General features: G+C 39.8%; 5 protein-coding genes across 13 annotated transcripts; 4 read left to right on the forward strand and 1 right to left on the reverse strand.

Annotated features, from left to right (window-relative positions):
* The first annotated feature begins 754 nt into the window (after positions 1 to 754).
* LOC4331291 (cell number regulator 6) lies at positions 755 to 3181 on the forward strand. Of its 2 annotated transcripts, NM_001423885.1 has the most exons (5): positions 755 to 922; positions 995 to 1109; positions 1729 to 1994; positions 2524 to 2734; positions 2826 to 3181. In NM_001423885.1, exons 1-5 carry the CDS (start codon positions 797 to 799, stop codon positions 2828 to 2830), a joined length of 723 nt encoding a protein of 240 aa, NP_001410814.1. In that variant the 5' UTR covers positions 755 to 796; the 3' UTR covers positions 2831 to 3181. The 2 variants fall into 2 exon arrangements, with proteins under 2 accessions (NP_001410814.1, NP_001410813.1); NM_001423884.1 differs by having other exon boundaries at positions 2524 to 3181.
* Positions 3182 to 4956: 1775 nt separating this feature from the next.
* On the forward strand, positions 4957 to 8906 carry LOC4331292 (phosphatidylserine decarboxylase proenzyme 1, mitochondrial-like). 4 transcript variants are annotated; one of them, NM_001423887.1, is made up of 12 exons: positions 4957 to 5149; positions 5559 to 5644; positions 5879 to 5932; positions 6021 to 6086; positions 6163 to 6223; positions 6613 to 6722; positions 6819 to 7069; positions 7406 to 7512; positions 7598 to 7665; positions 7780 to 7857; positions 8226 to 8354; positions 8497 to 8905. In NM_001423887.1, exons 1-12 carry the CDS (start codon positions 5023 to 5025, stop codon positions 8674 to 8676), a joined length of 1317 nt encoding a protein of 438 aa, NP_001410816.1. In that variant the 5' UTR covers positions 4957 to 5022; the 3' UTR covers positions 8677 to 8905. The 4 variants fall into 4 exon arrangements, with proteins under 4 accessions (NP_001410816.1, XP_066164205.1, XP_015631993.1 ...); XM_066308108.1 differs by having other exon boundaries at positions 4964 to 5155; positions 5559 to 5672; positions 8497 to 8906; XM_015776507.3 differs by having other exon boundaries at positions 4964 to 5155; positions 8497 to 8906.
* A 420-nt stretch (positions 8907 to 9326) lies between these two features.
* LOC4331293 (uncharacterized) lies at positions 9327 to 9906 on the reverse strand. Of its 2 annotated transcripts, none has more exons than NM_001423889.1 (2): positions 9596 to 9906; positions 9327 to 9492 (listed from the first exon to the last, which is right to left on the reverse strand). In NM_001423889.1, the coding sequence occupies exons 1-2, from the start codon at positions 9763 to 9765 to the stop codon at positions 9474 to 9476; spliced, it is 189 nt and encodes a 62-aa protein (NP_001410818.1). In that variant the 5' UTR covers positions 9766 to 9906; the 3' UTR covers positions 9327 to 9473. The 2 variants fall into 2 exon arrangements, with proteins under 2 accessions (NP_001410818.1, NP_001410817.1); NM_001423888.1 differs by having other exon boundaries at positions 9341 to 9492; positions 9592 to 9906.
* On the forward strand, positions 9765 to 13270 carry LOC4331294 (formyltetrahydrofolate deformylase 2, mitochondrial). 4 transcript variants are annotated; one of them, XM_015776509.3, is made up of 8 exons: positions 9765 to 9899; positions 11227 to 11339; positions 11597 to 11747; positions 11901 to 11974; positions 12069 to 12228; positions 12512 to 12610; positions 12688 to 12774; positions 12917 to 13270. In XM_015776509.3, exons 1-8 carry the CDS (start codon positions 9798 to 9800, stop codon positions 13061 to 13063), a joined length of 933 nt encoding a protein of 310 aa, XP_015631995.1. In that variant the 5' UTR covers positions 9765 to 9797; the 3' UTR covers positions 13064 to 13270. The 4 variants fall into 4 exon arrangements, 3 of the variants coding, with proteins under 3 accessions (XP_015631995.1, NP_001410819.1, XP_066164206.1); NR_187121.1 differs by lacking the exon at positions 9765 to 9899 and adding an exon at positions 10149 to 10281 and having other exon boundaries at positions 11227 to 11335; positions 12917 to 13253; NM_001423890.1 differs by lacking the exon at positions 9765 to 9899 and adding an exon at positions 10149 to 10281 and having other exon boundaries at positions 12917 to 13253.
* A 399-nt stretch (positions 13271 to 13669) lies between these two features.
* LOC4331295 (DNA-directed RNA polymerases II, IV and V subunit 9B) lies at positions 13670 to 14490 on the forward strand. Its single transcript, XM_015773810.3, has 3 exons — positions 13670 to 13795; positions 13874 to 13949; positions 14016 to 14490. Exons 1-3 carry the CDS (start codon positions 13767 to 13769, stop codon positions 14253 to 14255), a joined length of 345 nt encoding a protein of 114 aa, XP_015629296.1. The 5' UTR covers positions 13670 to 13766; the 3' UTR covers positions 14256 to 14490.
* Positions 14491 to 17703: the final 3213 nt, after the last annotated feature.

Here is a 17703-nt window from a genome sequence, read left to right on the forward strand (position 1 = left end):
AAGCTTATGTGGATGAGAGAGGTAATAAAAAATTAAATGTGTTGGCTCTCATACAAAAGCTAGTTTAACACAAACTCCAAGATAAAAAAACAATAAATATATAAGTGAGAGATAGAGATAGGGAAGAAAAGTGTAACCAATCTTATAGCTAATCTATTATATATGTTGACTTTAAGATAGGCTAATAGTAGATAGTGAGCTCTACGATTATCTTGCTCTTATACATCCGAACCTTGATACTCAAAATCGTAAAAAAGAGATTAAAATATTACTATATTATGTTAAATGTGTGTTAGTTTTTAAAGACTATACACATTATATTAGCCGACACACCAACTGGCGCACTAATTTTATAGTTTAAAAATTGGTATATATGATGTTGCTAAAATAGTGGATATAGAAGTATTTATCATCACTGTCCATAAACTACACCGCCACACCGGTGCGTCCTAACATTTCCATCTACAAAGGATGTAGACCATTTACAGTAATAATAAGTTTTAACAACGTATTTTTATTTTTTTTAGATCGAAGGAATATATTAATGTCGTTATATTTTACTCATTTTGGTCTGAAATATAAAAATTAGCATGTGTGTATGATTTTTGTTTTTGAGTGGGTGTGCAGACATCAAATATGCGACATTATAATTTAGATTAGTATATTATGGTTTTGACTTATCGATATTGGTTTCTTGACTTGTACCGGGCCGGCTGGGCTGAATGAAGTGTAGTACCCAGCCAGACCAGATCTCGATCTCTTGGACTCTGCCGGCGCCGGCGTTGGTAGGGTAGCCATGGCGGAGGAGGCCACCCTGAGCCACCCGTCGCGGTACGTGAAGCTGAGCAGGGAGCACGACGCCCCCGCCCCCGCCGAGGACATCCGCCCCGGCGAGCTCAACCAGCCAGTCCACGTCCCGCAGGCACTCTCCATCCATCCTCTTTTCCCCTATCTTACTTGTCATCATCTCATCTGATCTGCTCCTCTCGATCAGCTCGAGGGCAGGAGGTGCAGCGAGTGCGGCCAGGTCCTGCCGGAATCCTACGAGCCCCCCGCCGACGAGCCCTGGACCACCGGGATCTTCGCCTGCACCGACGATCCACAAACCTGTAACCCCACGCCCCTTTCCCCCTCTCTCTCTCGTTTTAATTTCACTTCCACTATAACAATAACAATAGGATAGGATCTTGCTGTTTGTTTCATTCAATTCAATTTCAAACCAGGACTGACAGGATCCAACACTAGGATGCCCTCATACTCTTAACATGTTTGACATCTATCCTTTTATATATATATATATATATATATATATATATATATATATATATATATATATATATATATATATATATATATTTTCTGGTTGAACATCCTTGGACATGTACTACATTTTCAGAGTAAAACTAAACCATTATTTATATCTCCACTCATGATCAACCCATTACATAATACTTTTTTTCATATTTACATGGAAGCAACAGCAACGTTCTCCGATCTGCTTCTGTGTGTTATACTTGATCCCATTCTAGTCAGTCTAAGGTTATGCGCTGCTCTTCGGCATCTCCATAGGTGCTGAACGCTCATTAAGTCACCGTTTGCACCATTGTTCTCAGTTCGCTATTCATTTCGTATATTTATAATTATACGTGTAGTATTATTTTTCAGAAAAAAAAGAAAGTGTCTTTCATAATATCTAACTACCTTATTTGTTTTGTCTTGTCATGTCAGGCCGAACTGGGTTGTTCTGTCCTTGTGTTCTTTTTGGACGCAATATTGAGGCCCTCAGAGAGGATATCCCTTGGACAACGCCTTGTGTTTGCCATGCTGTCTTTGTTGAAGGAGGGATTGCGCTTGCAATTCTCACCGCAATATTTCATGGTGTTGATCCCAGAACGTCTTTCCTGATTGGAGAAGGTTTGGTGTTCAGCTGGTGGTTGTGTGGTACTTATACGGGCATCTTTCGCCAAGAACTTCAGAGGAAATACCATCTCAAGGTGAAATCATGAAAATCCTTTACTGCTTCATTGTCTATATTCCACTTGACTGTTATTCAGACAAAGTGATCCCATGACCTGTATATTTTTTATTTTTGGCTCAGGTAGTTACACTGGAGACCTGTATGAATCATTAAACAGTATTGCTTTGCAATGTTGCCTTATGCTGTGTTAAAAATGGAATCTGAACAAAACCTGGTTGTCTCGTGGATCTGCTTCGATCATGCCTGCCATTTTGGATCCACTGCACCCTTTTTGATGATTATCATAGGGATCTCCCTAAGTACAAATGATTTGATTTATTTGTTAATGTAATTGAAGCACTAGAATAGTTTTGTCGTATTTATTAGCGTATTGCTGGGTCCTGTTTTTTTTTTTTTTTGACTGAAGGGGGTCCTGGAATTCTTGTGTGGGCAATGCTGTCTTTCTGGTTTGTGTTGGTGAAAAGCTCTGATCGATGCTAAGTTATTTGTAGTTAATCAACGAAATGTTTGACTTAAATCTAACTTGCACTGTTGCATTTCAACAGAATTCTCCATGTGACCCTTGCATGGTCCATTGCTGCTTGCACTGGTGCGCGAATTGTCAGGAGCACCGTGAAAGGACGGGGCGGCTTGCAGAGAACAGCGCGGTGCCAATGACCGTTGTGAATCCACCTGCAGTGCAAGAGATGAGCATGGCAGAAAGCCGTGGTCCTGTTTCCCCCGGTATGGAGAACGGAGCACCATCAAACTCAAAGGGTGAGCATGAGGAACCCAAGAGTGATCACGATGATGTGGAGGTGATACCTCTATAGGGTGAATGAAAGAAAGATATTCTTTCTGATAATAGGATAGCAAGAGGAATGAATCGATGTGACGAATTCATGGACGCTTGGCGACGATGTTCTTGTGTCATCTGGAACTGGAATCATCATAAAACACACAGGGTGATACTCTTTCTTTTTTTTTTGTACTAGTATTAAAACTTCAAATATAATTAACTGGAGAGCAGGGGCTGCCTGAGTACATTGCTACGTTTCTGCATCCACCGGCCGTGTGTTGTTTATGCCATCATGTAAAATTCATTCTTGATTTTAGCTGTGTTTGACACTTGTGAGCCTTCATTGGTCCTAAGAGAAACAGTTAATTCGTCTGTCCATGTAGTAAGTTTGTTCTTAAGAACAAAATACAATCGAGGATTCTACATCGGTTTTTATTAGCATGTTTTTAAAATTGCTAAACGACGTGTTTTGTGCGAAAACTTTCTATATAGAAGTTGTTTTAAAATATTAGATAAATCTATTCTTCAAATTTGAAAAAAAAAATAAAATGAGGTCAATGTTTTCTCGTTTAACATGTTAATCCTCTCTTGAGTAAACTCGAAGGCCTTGTATATATTAAGGGCATGTTTGACTGCTTGGACGAATCGTGCTGCAAGCCTACAAACACCGACGCAGCCACAATACCAACCCCCTACAAAGCTTGGAGGTGGCAACTCAATGGCACACAAAATAAGATAAACCATTAGCGTATGATTAATTAAAGTATTGATTATTATAAATTTGAAAAGTATGTTTGTCTAATTTTTTAAAATAAAGTTCCATATTTTTTAAAGAAAACATCCCGGTTAGACGGTTAGCAGTTTAAAAAGTGTGCTCACAGTATACGAAAAACTCGATGTGCTAACAGGCCTTATCCTACATGATGATGTATTGGTTTATATATTAAGGTTTATCTAGATTTATCATACTTTCTTTATCAAATTTGCCAAAAAGGTTAGGTCATCAAAATATTGGCCATGCCATAGTCAACAAAGTGAAGAGTGAAGGTTTACCATAAATACTTTCTTTACCAAGTCTGTCAAAAAGTGAGGTCATCAAAATACTGGTCACGTCATAGCCAACAAGGTGAAGAGTGAAGACCTATATTACATAAGAGAAATCTTGCCACCTCTATAACAACTAATCAAACACTTCTCTAAGCATAAAATAACAAAGTGTGTAATTTATGACCATAAACCAAACAACACCAAACCGCTAAAATCTAACAATTTAACCCTTATAAAAAACTTATTCAAATAATAGACCACATGAAAAACTTATTGTAAAAATGAGCCAAAACCTCAACGTCATGGGTCCCAGCGCTAAGGTCCAACATCTCAGCACCAAAGTGCCTTGGGGCTGACCTTGCACCATCAGCGCCAAAGTCCCATGACGCTGAGTTTAGAGCTCCACTTTTTCACAACATTTTTTCTGGCAAATAAAATGTTTCCTTTTCGCATCGCGGCATTAAGAAAATGGAAATGCACTATTTTTTTTCACTAGGCTCTTATTTTGGGCGATAAAAAATAGAAAAGTTGCGATTAAAATAATAGAAACGATTTTTCCCCTTCTCTTTTTTTTGGTCAAATAAACAATAAAAAGGTAGCGAATAAAAAAATAAAGCAAAAATAAAAGGTTGGAATTGATGGGATTTGAACCCAAATTACCAGCTATGTTTCACATATACTACCACTACATCACACTTGGGTATGATCCTAAACTTGCTATACTTACTTGTAATCTTTTTTCACTGTCGGGTCAAAGTCACGGATCTTGGTGCTGAGCTAGCGTTGAGTTCTTAGCCTATTTTTTATTAAAGTTTTTTTTCATGGTTTACTTTCAAAATAAGTTTTTAAAAAGCTTCAACTTGTCAAATTTATGAACCAAACTTCGGGCCTTATCTTTTCGCTTATGTTTATACTTATCAGCTAAAATTTAAATTTTCTACCTTAAATTTAGAGATGATTTTAGGGATTTTTTCATCGAAATTTATTTTCTAACATTTGATTTTAGATCGCTGAGAACATATATATATATATATATATATATATATATATATATATATATATATATAAATTTTATTTATAAATTATTTTTGATCTGTAAATACGCCATTTCATGGTCCGTTGGTATGACACAAGAAGGGAAGAGGAAGAAAGTGCAGGTTAAGCCAAACACACACGACCTTTGTTATCGGCATCGCCGTCGCGGCAGTGAAGAAGGGAGATGAGGAGGTTTAGGGTTTGGCCTCCATCTCCATCGCCATGGCCGCTGCTCGCTTCCCGCCCTTGCCCTCACTCCCACCACCATCGCAGTCCCTTCCACGCCTCCGCCAACTCCGGCGCCCGCCAAGGTCAAGGTCTCCCTCCCCCTCTCTTCTCTTGTCTCCCCCCCCCCCCCCCCCCAAATCTTTATCTTATTCTTACTCGGCTCGCCTTGTTTTGCATCGATTTTTATCCGCTTCACCTGCCCGGAGTGCTACCACTAGCACTACCAGTATTAGTATAGGTACATGTAGCAGCAGCCAGCAGCTCATCACCAATCAATCCCCTTTTTCTTCCTTTATCCCCTTCCTCAAAGTGCTGCTTTGATTTCACGCTGCCATGTCTATACTTTACTAATCTACGCTTTCATTGCATTCCTCTCTCACACCCACATTGATGCTATATCTTCTCTTTTTAAATCATGCTTTCTTCTTATTATTATTTGTCAATGATTCATTCGCTGCTAACGTTGTGCTTGCTTATGATAATGATTTCCAGGCAATTTTATTCTACCTGGTGCAACGGCAGCAACTCTTGTCATGTTTGGTATTCTACATGCTAGGCGTATGTACGAAGACCAAAAAGTATTGCTTCAATACCCACAAGCATCATGTATCCTATTTCTGTATTGAATGTTGGTCAATTTGCAGCAACAACTTTAATTTATCTGCTCAATTTTAAATTGTTAATGTTAAACGTTTACGTTTTCAAATATTTGGACTGACAACTTTGAAGCACATTATCTAGCTAGCCTGGTTTGCAATTTTGCATAAAAAGCACATACTGCTATCCTTTCATCCTTTTATTTGATGATTTAGGTTGTTGAAAGGAAGGAGAAAGGAATTGAGCCGGAATTCTCACCAGATTTCAAGGTAGTCAATAGAACTTGGCCATTTGCTGACTATTCCGGAGCTTTATTTGACATACAACAACTGCACACTGATGATATTCTCAATACAGGCTTCATTTCTCAGGCTTCTGCCATTGCGTTCGATGTCACGTTTATGGGGATCCTTGATGGAAGTGGTCCGTACTTTTACAACTACAGAGCTGCTGTATTATTTATTTCCCTACTCAATCCAAATAATTTCATATCTTGTAGGAACTTCCAGTGTTCATGCGCCCTGCCATCTATAAAGCATGGGCTAGAGCCTTCCACTCCAGTATGTCTTCTCCTGTTATGATGCTTTCTTATATTACAGTTCATTAGGTAATTTCACTCTGATGATTGACTTGCATTTTAGAGTATCTAGTGCAGAGGTTGTGTGCCTGCACACTGCTAGATTGACTTTGAAATATATTTTTTTGACCAAAATGACTTTGAAATATATGCAGTTTTAGACTTTTTAGTGCATTGGAATGAGTAGTACACATTATTCTTGATATAACACATGAATACTTGCTATTCCCGTGAGGCAAGTTTTTGGCAAGAACTTGCTTCTCCATAGATAGTGCAATGCTTCTAAGAAAGTCATGCTTAGTTAGTAGCACTTCTTTCAGAAATTTATGTGCCATCTTTCTGAAATAAAATGATGATTGTTGAGTACTGTAGATTTGCAAGAAGCTGCTATGCCACTAGAAGAATACCCTTCTTTACAGGCATTCTTCATCCGTAGTCTCAAAGAAGGTTCAAGGCCCATTGATGCAGACCCAAACTGTCTGGTAACTGGTAACAATATATTTATTCTGCATAGCCTGTTTATTAATGTGGTGATAATTTGAGACTGATGTGCTAGGTGCATTCCATTTTACAATTAGGTGAGTCCTGTGGATGGTAAAGTTCTGCGGCTTGGAGAACTTAGAGGTCCAGGAACCATGATTGAGCAAGTGAAGGGCTTTTCTTATTCTGCTGCTTCTCTTCTCGGTGCAAGTTCATCTCTTCATGGTGCTGAAGAAGAAGATTTTTCTAGAGAGCATACAGAACAAAGTAATCCCGCAGATTCAAATGCAAAATCATGGTGGCGAGTATCAGTGGCTAAACCCAAATTATGGGATCAAACTCTGCTGAGGTAACTATGCTTGTATCTAAATTTACAATTTCTAAAATAACTGCATAAGCTGGTTTGGCATCATATAACCCTTCAGTTTTAAGGAATATATTGCTAACCATGTGGAACATTTGGCGTCCTGAGTGATGTAGTTGCTATGCCTTCTGTAGCTCTAATAGACTAGTAGGCACCCTTTCAGCAGATATGCTGTTTATCTTGTTCTGAGGTTTCCTTACTGCTGTAGCAATGTGGCATGATTTGTGCTCCCAAAGTCCCAAGTAGCAAAGTTTACTGAATGTATTCATATTCAGACATATTGCCGGGTTATGGGTATTAACTTCAACTTATTCTTGTCAGCCCAAAGAAAGGCATCTTCTATTGTGTCATTTATTTACACCCTGGTGATTATCATCGAGTTCACTCTCCTGTTGATTGGAACATTATAAAGCGCCGACATTTCTCAGGTTTGTGTTTATTGTTTCCTGTTGCACATCTCCCTATCTCAGACTTCGTAAGAACTCGAGTGTGATAAATGTATTGTATTTGTAGGTCATCTCTTCCCCCAAAATGAACGTGCCGTGCGGACCATCAGAAACTTGTATGTTGAGAATGAAAGGGTAATTTCACTTTCTGTCAAGAAAAGGAAACAAGTTGAATCAGAAATAGTTCTCTCAATTTCAGCAGCACTATGTTCCTACTGAATCTATTTAAAGTATTTATGGTAACCGTAGGTAGTACTTGAAGGGCAGTGGAAGGAAGGCTTTGTTGCAATTGCAGCCATTGGTGCTACTAATGTTGGCTCTATCAAAGTACTCTCTCTCTCTCTCTCTCTCAGTGCTTTACGTATCAGGAAGTAGATCAGGCAGGCTATGCCTTTATGCATTGCCTCTAATTGCACCGTTTTCATGATGTGCTCTGCATTGATAGTAGATTGGTAGCAGTTGCAAATTAAGATTATCCATTGCCATGTCTGGTAGATTGGGATCTGAATATTATACCAAGGAAAGGAGAGATGCAATCTTTTTCTGTAGTTGTTTAAATAAATTGGTACATCGAATTGCAGATTAACGCTGTGATATTATTCAGTTTGTCCTCCATGGACACATGATGAGGATATGTGCAAGTTACGCATTTGATGAATACAAATATTTTACTGAGTGATACTCATATTTTGCAGCTATATATTGAACCAGAGCTAAGGACAAATAGGGCAGGGTCGAAGATACTGAACTCCCAGCCTGAGCCTCCTGATGATCGAGTTTATGAACCTGTAGGCACCGGTGTGATGGTTAAAAAGGGGGAAGAGGTAGGGAAATGTCATCCCAGCTGCTTGGTACAATGCGTGTTAAAGTTTTTTGTTATTATTATTATACTACATACTACATACTAGAATAGTAGTTTGTGGTGCAATATTGTGAAGAGCAATTGGTGTTGTGGACCATTGGCAGATAGCAGGGTTTAAGATGGGATCGACGGTGGTGATGGTATTTGAGGCACCTGTAGTGTCCAAGGCAAGATGGAGAGAGGATGGCAGTGGCACGGTAACGTCAGATTTCGATTTCTGTATCAAGGCTGGCGATAGGATCAGGGTAGGAGAAGCCATTGGGCGATGGACATCGCGGGAATGAATGAATGAAGGCATGGCATGGCATCTCTCTCTATATATCTTGTGTTAACATGATGGATGATGAGTATCGTCGTCGTATCAATGTCTCTTTCGTTTTTATTTTTGAGCTGCGGTGCCGGTGCATGCTACTACAAAAAGACTTGTATCTTCTGTAGGGAAGTAAAGGAAACTATTGCCATTTTGACTTGACTTGGGCGATTTGAGAGAGAATGATATTCTTGTTACTCAGCAGTTTTAAGACTTGTTTTCAGCTTTGTTTAGTTCCAAAGTTTTTTTCTAAACTTCCAACTTTCCATCACATCAAACTTTTCATACAAACACAACTTTTCAGTCACATCGTCTCTAATTTCAACCAAATTCTAAACTTTGGGCCGAACTAAACACAACCTAAGTAGAATTGTTTTGAAGTTGAATCTTGTTCCTTCCAACTGTGTGGTTCAGGGAGACGAAAATATGTCCTCCTATAGTGCAGTCATAGATTGATTGTAACATACGGAGTAGAAATGAGACCGATAATTAACTGTATGTATCCTAGTAGTACGTTTTAGTGGCAGTAGTGGCGGTGGCGGCAACCGGCAAGGAAAGAATGCGCAACTATAATAGTACTATCTCATATGTTGTTTTTTTTTTACTCATGGCATGACAGGAGCAGAGCAAACACAGATGACTGATTAATGGTTGCATCTAGTAGTAGTAGTACATGGATCGAATGGCAGCAGCAGCAGCAGCTGAAGGCAAAGTTGCTTGACAAAAATTGAAAAGAAGATGATGTTGCAGCAGCAGAAGGAGTTGGTGAGATCAGATGAGGCCCTTGGTCCTGTACATGTAAGAGAGAGATGAGATCTACGAAGAAGACATGTTGGTCAGTAGATGATGAAGAAGCAAGGGAGGATAGGAGGGAAGGGTCAGAGCACACCTACGTCTGCTTGGAGAAGGAGGAGGATGGAGCGGAGGAAGCGGCGACGGCGGTGGAGGAGGAGGAAGAGCGCTTGCTGCGGAAGATCATGTAGGCGAGCGGGAGGACAACGCCGGCCATCATGATGGCGGCGCCGACCAGGTACCTCGCCGGTGACGGCGCCTCCAGCTCCATCGCTTGCCTTTCTCTTTGTCTTGTTGTCTTGGATGAAGGAAGAAGAAGAAGAAGAAGATCGTCGGAGGAGGAAAGAAGTCGGAGATCTGGGAGGGATGCGGTTGGATCGGAGGCGGAGCAGGAGGCGTAAACTGGTACTACACAGACTCCACCACCGTGTTGATGGCGTAAACTAGAAGTACGCTTCTCCACTGCATCAACAAAAGACTAATATTATTATTATTAGTATATAATAAAAAAAAAGAAGAAAAAGAAAAGAGATTCCGCTTCCATTTCCACCAACCGCGCAAGATACAGGAGGGAGATTAGATTAGTTAGGAGAAAACGACGAGCAAGGATGGAGGGGATGGATACTACTCATACATCCATCCTTCTCTCTTTCTGTATCCATCCCGCTCTCTCTCTCTCTCGACGAGAGAGAGAAAGTGCGAAGATATGCTTTCCGTCGCCCGCCGGCCCCTCTCCGCCGCCGTCCCCGTCGGCAACCTCCTCGGCATCCACCTCTTCCAATGCCCTGTAACTACTGTCTACTCCTATTTTCCCTCCTCAATCCATCTCTACCCTTACTACTTCTAATTTTTTTATTTTTATTTTTATTTTTTTTGGAAAAATAATAATTATATCATTACGATGTTAGTATTGAGGAGGAGGAATCATTAAAATGGAATCCCCTCCCCTCAAACAATACAGCACCAACCATGGTTTGGTTTGTCCAAATCGGGGGAAGAAGAAATTTAGGAATGGACTGGAGTGGAGGAACAAGATGACTGATGCTCCATGGTGGGGATATAATAAATAACAAGATGAACGTGTGGAGACACACTGGACATTTGGGTTTCTATTTCACCCATTGGAACTCTCCAAATCTCCTCTCTGTTTTTTTAATTATTATTTCTTTCATCTAAATTAACGTCGTCTACATAGTCTTGTCTGTTTTAAAGATTATATTTGCTAGCTATTCTAATCTTATTTTCTTATAATAAGGTGGTCGAGGTATTCCTTCACCTCTCTACATTTTACTTGCTCTTCTCTCATCCTCTCCCTCCATGACTGATATTTCATTCAAAGCTGAATGTCAAATTGCACACTTCTAAGATTTAAGGCGTGTTTACGTTGCTTCACTCTCTTTACCATTTACGCATTGGCATCAGCAGCGAACAAGAGCATCACCAATGGGTTCTGCCAAGGGACCAAGCTGGATTGATGGGTTCGATTATTTCTGAAATTTTCTCTACTTCACTGATTTTCAGGAATTCCGGACCACATTTTGGTCAAAGTTTGAAAAAATCGATCAAAATCTGCCATTGGACCACCGATTTTTCATGATTTCTTTTTCTTTTTTTAAAAAAAAGAAAAACAGCGAGTGATCCCTAGAGTGGTTTCCTTAGTCTGCCATTTCCTGCGCATGCATCGATTGATTGATTTATGGGTGGGTTCCTCATTTTGAATGAATATGAACAGGACACGGTGGGCATTGTGGCGCGGCTGTCTGAGTGCATCGCCTCGCGTGGTGGCAACATCCACAGTGTCGATGTCTTTGTCCCTGACGACAAACCCGTCTTCTACTCCCGTAGGTAACCACACCCTTCTTCTTTTTTAAGGCTGTGTTTAGATGGTGGAAAAGTTGGGAAGTTGGGAGAAAGTTGGTAGTTTGGAGAAAAAGTTGGTAGTTTATGTGTGTAGGAAAATTTTCGATGTGATGTGATGTGATGGAAAGTTGGGAATTTGGGGGGGAACTAAACACGGCCTAAATGTGAAGAGATGATGATGGATGGATTTCTTCTCTTTTCTTGGTTGTCAAATGAGTTGTAAAATATACATATTACTGCAGTGAGTTTACCTACAATCCCATGCTATGGCCGCGCGATGTGCTTCGCACCGACTTCCTCAATCTGTCACAACACTTCAGCGCACAAAGATCTACTGTTCGAGTCCCTGATCTTGACCCGAAATACAAGATATCTGTACTCGCTTCGAAGCAGGTTTCACTTGCTTACCCCTGTGCTACTTTCACTATTTTCTTGTTTCTTTTTTTCGTGGCCTGACCTGCCTTGATATAGATATACCACTGTTTTTTTTTGAAGGAAATACCACTGTTTTCACATGCATGTGCTCTTCTCTTTACCTTTTCCCAGGATCATTGTTTGTTTGACTTGCTCTATAGATGGCAAGAGGGAAGGCTTCCGGTTGACATCAATTGTGTCATAAGGTCGATATATCAAATCTGACCGCTCTGCATTTATTCATATCCAATTTCTTCTTGGTCAAAACAAATATGCCATTTTTTTTTCTTTCCTCTGCAGCAACCATGATCGACTTAAAGATAACCATGTCAGACGTTTCCTTGAGAGACATGGGATCCCCTATCATTACCTACCGACAAGCCCAGGAAATAAAAGAGAGCAAGAGATTTTAGAATTGGTTCAAGGTACCGATTTTGTGGTACTGGCAAGATATATGCAGGTAAATGTGCTTCATCGTTTTTTTTATATATATTTCCCAACACACACAACCTATGTGTATTGTTGGATGGAATATATTAAATACGATTCATTGCAGTTTGTATTGGAAGATATACATATATACTTTTCTTTTCTTGGTTGAATTCTGGGAAGAATCCAACAAGTCAATAGTACCGTCTTGTATGGACTTCCACCACTCATGATCAAACCTGTCAGCTTACCATTTTCTCTGTGACAGATATAATCTGAAGACACCTGTTAGCTGACCATTTTCTCTGTGACAGATATTATCTGAAGGCTTTCTCAAGGCTTATGGCAAAGATATTATTAACATCCATCATGGTCTTCTTCCCTCATTTAAGGGAGGGAATCCTTCGAGACAGGTATTGAAATCAGTAAATTGGTACAAGTACTAGTCCGGTTGTTTATTTGGGGGGATAAAACTTTGAAATGATTTCAGGCCTTCAACGCTGGAGTAAAATTGATCGGCGCAACCAGCCATTTTGTTACCCCAGAACTTGATGCTGGCCCAATCATTGAGCAGATGGTAATATAGTTTAAACAAAAGAAGTATGCATACGATGCAATGTTTGGTTCGTGGTAGTAAAAAGATGCAGACATGAGAGACTTGTGTTGAAGTAGTCTTGTTTGGTTTGATGTAAACAGTTGGAAATTTACATTGTATGCAGGTTGAACGGGTGTCCCACAGAGACACGCTACAGAGCTTTGTGGTGAAATCTGAGAACCTAGAGAAGCAGTGCCTAGCAGAAGCTATAAAGTCGTACTGTGAGCTCCGTGTGCTACCATATGAATTGAAGAAGACAGTAGTGTTCTGATATCTTTTGAAGGAAGCGATTTTGTTTGTTTGTTTTTATTTGTTGATAAGAGGAAATTACTACAGTACAAAATTTTGTGGTGTTGATTGCTTTGGTGATAAGGAGGTGGGTGTGTGGGCGTGGCTGGACAGTGCATTTTGTAATTGATTGAGTATAACAATACTCCAAAGCAAATAAAATGATAATGCATAATAGTAGTAATTGGTATGAAATGTTGTTAATATATACTCCCTCCGTTTCAAAATGTTTAACACCGTTGACTTTTTAGCACATGTTTAACTGTTCGTTTTATTAAAAAAAATTGTGAAATATGTAAAACTATATGTGTACATGAAAGTATATTTAGCAATGAATCAAATGATGTAAAAAGAATAAATAATTACTTAAATTTTTTTGAATAAGACGAATGATCAAACACGTACTAAAATATTAATGGTGTCAAACATTTTGAAACGGAGGAAGTAATTGACAATGGTGCTGTTGTGTCCATCAGTGGAAGGATGTTTGTGTGACGGAGACGGAGTCCGAGTCCGACTCTGACTAGTAGGCCCAGTTCGAAGTCGGCCCGGCCCGGTCTATAAAGGTAGGAGGAGTGGAAGGCGAAAAGGAGGCCCGCCCCCAACTCATCAACCCTAGAAACCAAAAGGAGCAGGAGCAGGAGCGGGAGCGGCTGCGGATCGGAGGAAGGGGATCGGCCGCCGCCATGAGCACCATGAAGTTTTGCCGCGAGTGGTACGCAGCCATTGTCTTGTGTTTGCTTTTGATTTGCGGGTGGTTGTAATAATGGATTTGGGGATTATTGGGGGGCAGCAACAACATCCTGTACCCTAAGGAGGAGAAGGACCGGCGGCTGCTGCTGTTCGCGTGCCGGAACTGCGAGCACCAGGTACATACGTTGATTATTTCGATTCGATTGTGGAGAAGAAGAAATCTGAAGAAACAACAACAACAGGAGGTATCGGAGAGCAAGTGCGTGTATCGGAACGAGGTGGCGCACGCGGCCGGGGAGCGGACGCAGGTGCTGCAGGACGTGGCGTCGGACCCGACACTGCCGCGCACAAAGACGGTGAGGTGCGCCGCCTGCGGGCACGGCGAGGCCGTCTTCTTCCAGGCCACCGCCCGCGGCGAGGAGGGCATGACCCTCTTCTTCGTCTGCTGCAACCTCACCTGCGCCCACCGATGGAGGGAATGATTTTACTTCTTTCTCTTCTTCTCCACAACTACAACTTGATCGATCATGATGATCAACTTTCCCGGTTTGCTTAAACAAGACAATTGAGTACTAGTTTGTAAATGGATGGAGGTTTAGCAATAGGTAGGGTTCTCTGCCTTCATCGGGCTCATGTTTTATCTACTTGTCTTGTTTAACTCGTACTCCTTCGATGCTAGATCAATGTTAACTTGGGATGCTAATTGTTGAATCAGCAGACGATACATGGATGTTCAATCACAAAATATATCTTTAACATCGCTGTCATCCTTCACTCTCTCCTTCCCTTAATAAGAAGAAGAAAAACCAAACGAACGTGTAATTATTTTACGCGTTTAAAAAAAACCGCCAAAAACAGTAACTGATCATCGTATAGATTCTGTTGCAACACGAGCACGTAACTAGTAAAAAGAAAGGGAATGGGTGGGGTACCTGTTTTGACTGTAATTTTTTAAAAAAACCGAAGCTTCCGTTTACCCTGTTTTGGATGGATGTTCCTTTGGTGGACTCGAATTAATTGAATTTTGCAAGAGAAAAATAGAATGACTGGGAAAAGAAAGATGGAGCATTGCATCCTTGAGAACGATTAACACCAGTGAGCGAGCGACTGCTTCATCTCATCCCGCGGAGCAAGGCAATCCCCAATTCCCCATTCCCTAAGCAAAGCCTTGTGTTTGGTTGGGTAGGCGGCCCCAGCTCAAGCCGAGCTTGGCAACAACAACAGCACCTACGGCACACAACACAACGTCGCCTAGCCGAGTGGAGTACTCCATGTCTCATAAAAACGAATCTGTTGTACGATGAATCCGGACGTCTAGATTTATAGTATTAAGATGTGTCACATTTAGTACTAGTTGGGTTTTTTTAAGCTGCTTGCCCTTCACGTACGACAGCGACTTCCCGCAGAGTCAGACAGTTCATGTTTGAACTTGTTGCACTGTGCCTTTGGTTCCGCATTCTCTTCGTTCATGGGTTATGCCATATTTGCTTTTTTTTCTGCAAATAAAATACTATCAAAACTCACTCAGACTTGACATACTCCCTCCGTTCCATAAAAAACCAACCTAGTACCGGATATAACATATCCTAGTACAACAAATCTGGACAGTCCAGATTCATCATACTAGAATATGTCACGTCCGATTCTAGATTCGTTTTTTATGGAACGAAGAGAGTATGTCTGAAGCTATCTTCGGCAGGAGCTGATTTGGTGAAAAACTCCCTCTTTCTTCGGCAGGAGTACTAAGCAAATTTTACAAAAATAAAAACTATAGAAACGTTGCTTTAAAAAATTTTATTGTATTATTTAATTCTTTAAATTTAAAATAATTAATATCCAATTGATCATTCACTAATGACTCATCTTAATTTTTTTATCTTCTCAATCTTTTTCCCCTCCCCTAATACATAACATTATTAGCATGACTTGAACACACTAGAAATTCCTTAAAAAATAAAGGGAAAACACACTTGCCTCCCTTTGGGTTCATCCTCAATAGGAGAAATCAGAGCCCCTTCAATCTTTTGGGAATAGATTAACCGATCAAGCCCTAAAAGAAAAGATGTTGATCGGTTTTATCTCAGGAGAGAAGGTAGTGGGGCTAATTTTACTGGAGTGCCCTGTTAATATGCCACTGCTATACCATGGCCTCCTCCACAACGGTATGCACTCGGTGTTAAGCTGGCGATGCGCGTGAGGAGAGAGACGAGAGATGGAGGAATAGGAGCAAGTTTAATATTATAACCAACTATTAGCTCCAAATAATCTATAGTCAATTTAATAGTCAATTTATACAATGGTTATCTATAAACATATACTACACTATTAATATTAATATATGGTCTCACATGCCATACATACATTGTGTCTCGGAGTCCGCAGTGCAGCCCGCTGCTTTTCTCCCACCTCTTTTATCTTCTCAATATGTATTTATAGCTGACTTATAGTCTGCTATTGTACCTACTCTAAGCACACTGCCACATCAGTCTATATCAATTTTAATTGTTTTTTAACAACTAGCGCCACATCGTCACCACGTCTCCATCCCAAAATAAGTTATTTGTGGATTTCTGTGTCTAATATTGACTGTCCGTCTTATTTAAATATTTTTATGATTAGTAATTTCATTGTTATTATATGATAAAACATGAGTAGTACTTTATGCTGGACTTATTTTTAAATTTTTTTCTATAAATTTTTCAAATAAGACGGATGATCAAATATTGGGAAAAAATCTAAAAAATCAAGTTTTCGTGGAACAGAGGGTGTAGGATGGAACAACCCTCGAAACAATAAAGGGGGTCAATTGACCCGGATTTAACAATTAAGAGCGTCCATATATAATTTTGTGCTTGATGAACGCAAATTAAACTCGATAGGAATGTAAAATGAAACTCTTGAAAAGAGAATATTATAAGTTCGAATTACCTCCTAAACTATTGCGACAATATACTTCTTGAACCATAAAACCAAACATCTTTCACCCTCAACTTTTCATACCGAACAAATTACCCCTGACTCGCTATGGCGCACATGTGGTTGACCAGTCAGCATAAAAAAATTTAAAAATATAGTGGGCCCACATGTCATATCTTCTCCCATCCTCCATTGCCCACGTATGACATGTGGGCCCACTATATTTTTTTATTTATTTTTTGCTGACTGGACCATCACTTTTGTGTCACGTAAGACCAAAACTGCTCTAGAGTGAGCTAGTGGGTAATTCATCTGATATAAAAAGTCGAGGTTGAAGGATGTCTAGTTTTATGGTTCAGCGGGTAATTTGTACTGTCACAATAGTTTAGAGGGTAATTCAGACTTTTTCCTTTTATAAAACCCCACCTATTATGGTCAAGTTACACAAAACCACAGAAAAAAATACATGCGACACATGACCCTAAATATTGTGGTCATACAGTTTCACAAAACCATGTCGTTAACCAATCTTGAAGTATATCAAAATTTTAAAATATTATTGTTACATGGATTCCATATTTATATGTTGTATAAAGAAATCATAAATTCGATATGTAACTATAGAACTCAAAAGTGTAAGTGTGGTAGATCAATGATCAATAATGTGATTATGTAAAACTTTATAGGCATAATATATGGGATTATTTGTCATGTGAAAAAAAAACCCTGTGGTTTTACGTAACTTACTCCCTCCGTTCCGAAAAAACGAATATAGGACGAGATGTGACACATATGTTTTTATGGGATAGAGAGAGTAGGTCATACTTCATCTGTCCAAAAAATATAATAACTTTTAGCCTTCAAAAATTGTCCCAAAATATAACTACTTTTCCATCAATATTCTCTTCCCAACCAATCACAACCCTCCACCATTCGCTTTTCCCACCTAACTCTACTACTCATCCAATCACAACCCTTCACCACTCACTTCTATTTCATCTATCCCATTATAAT

Source organism: Oryza sativa, chromosome 3 (assembly GCF_034140825.1).
Source record: "Oryza sativa Japonica Group chromosome 3, ASM3414082v1".
Taxonomy (NCBI): Eukaryota; Viridiplantae; Streptophyta; class Magnoliopsida; order Poales; family Poaceae; genus Oryza; species Oryza sativa.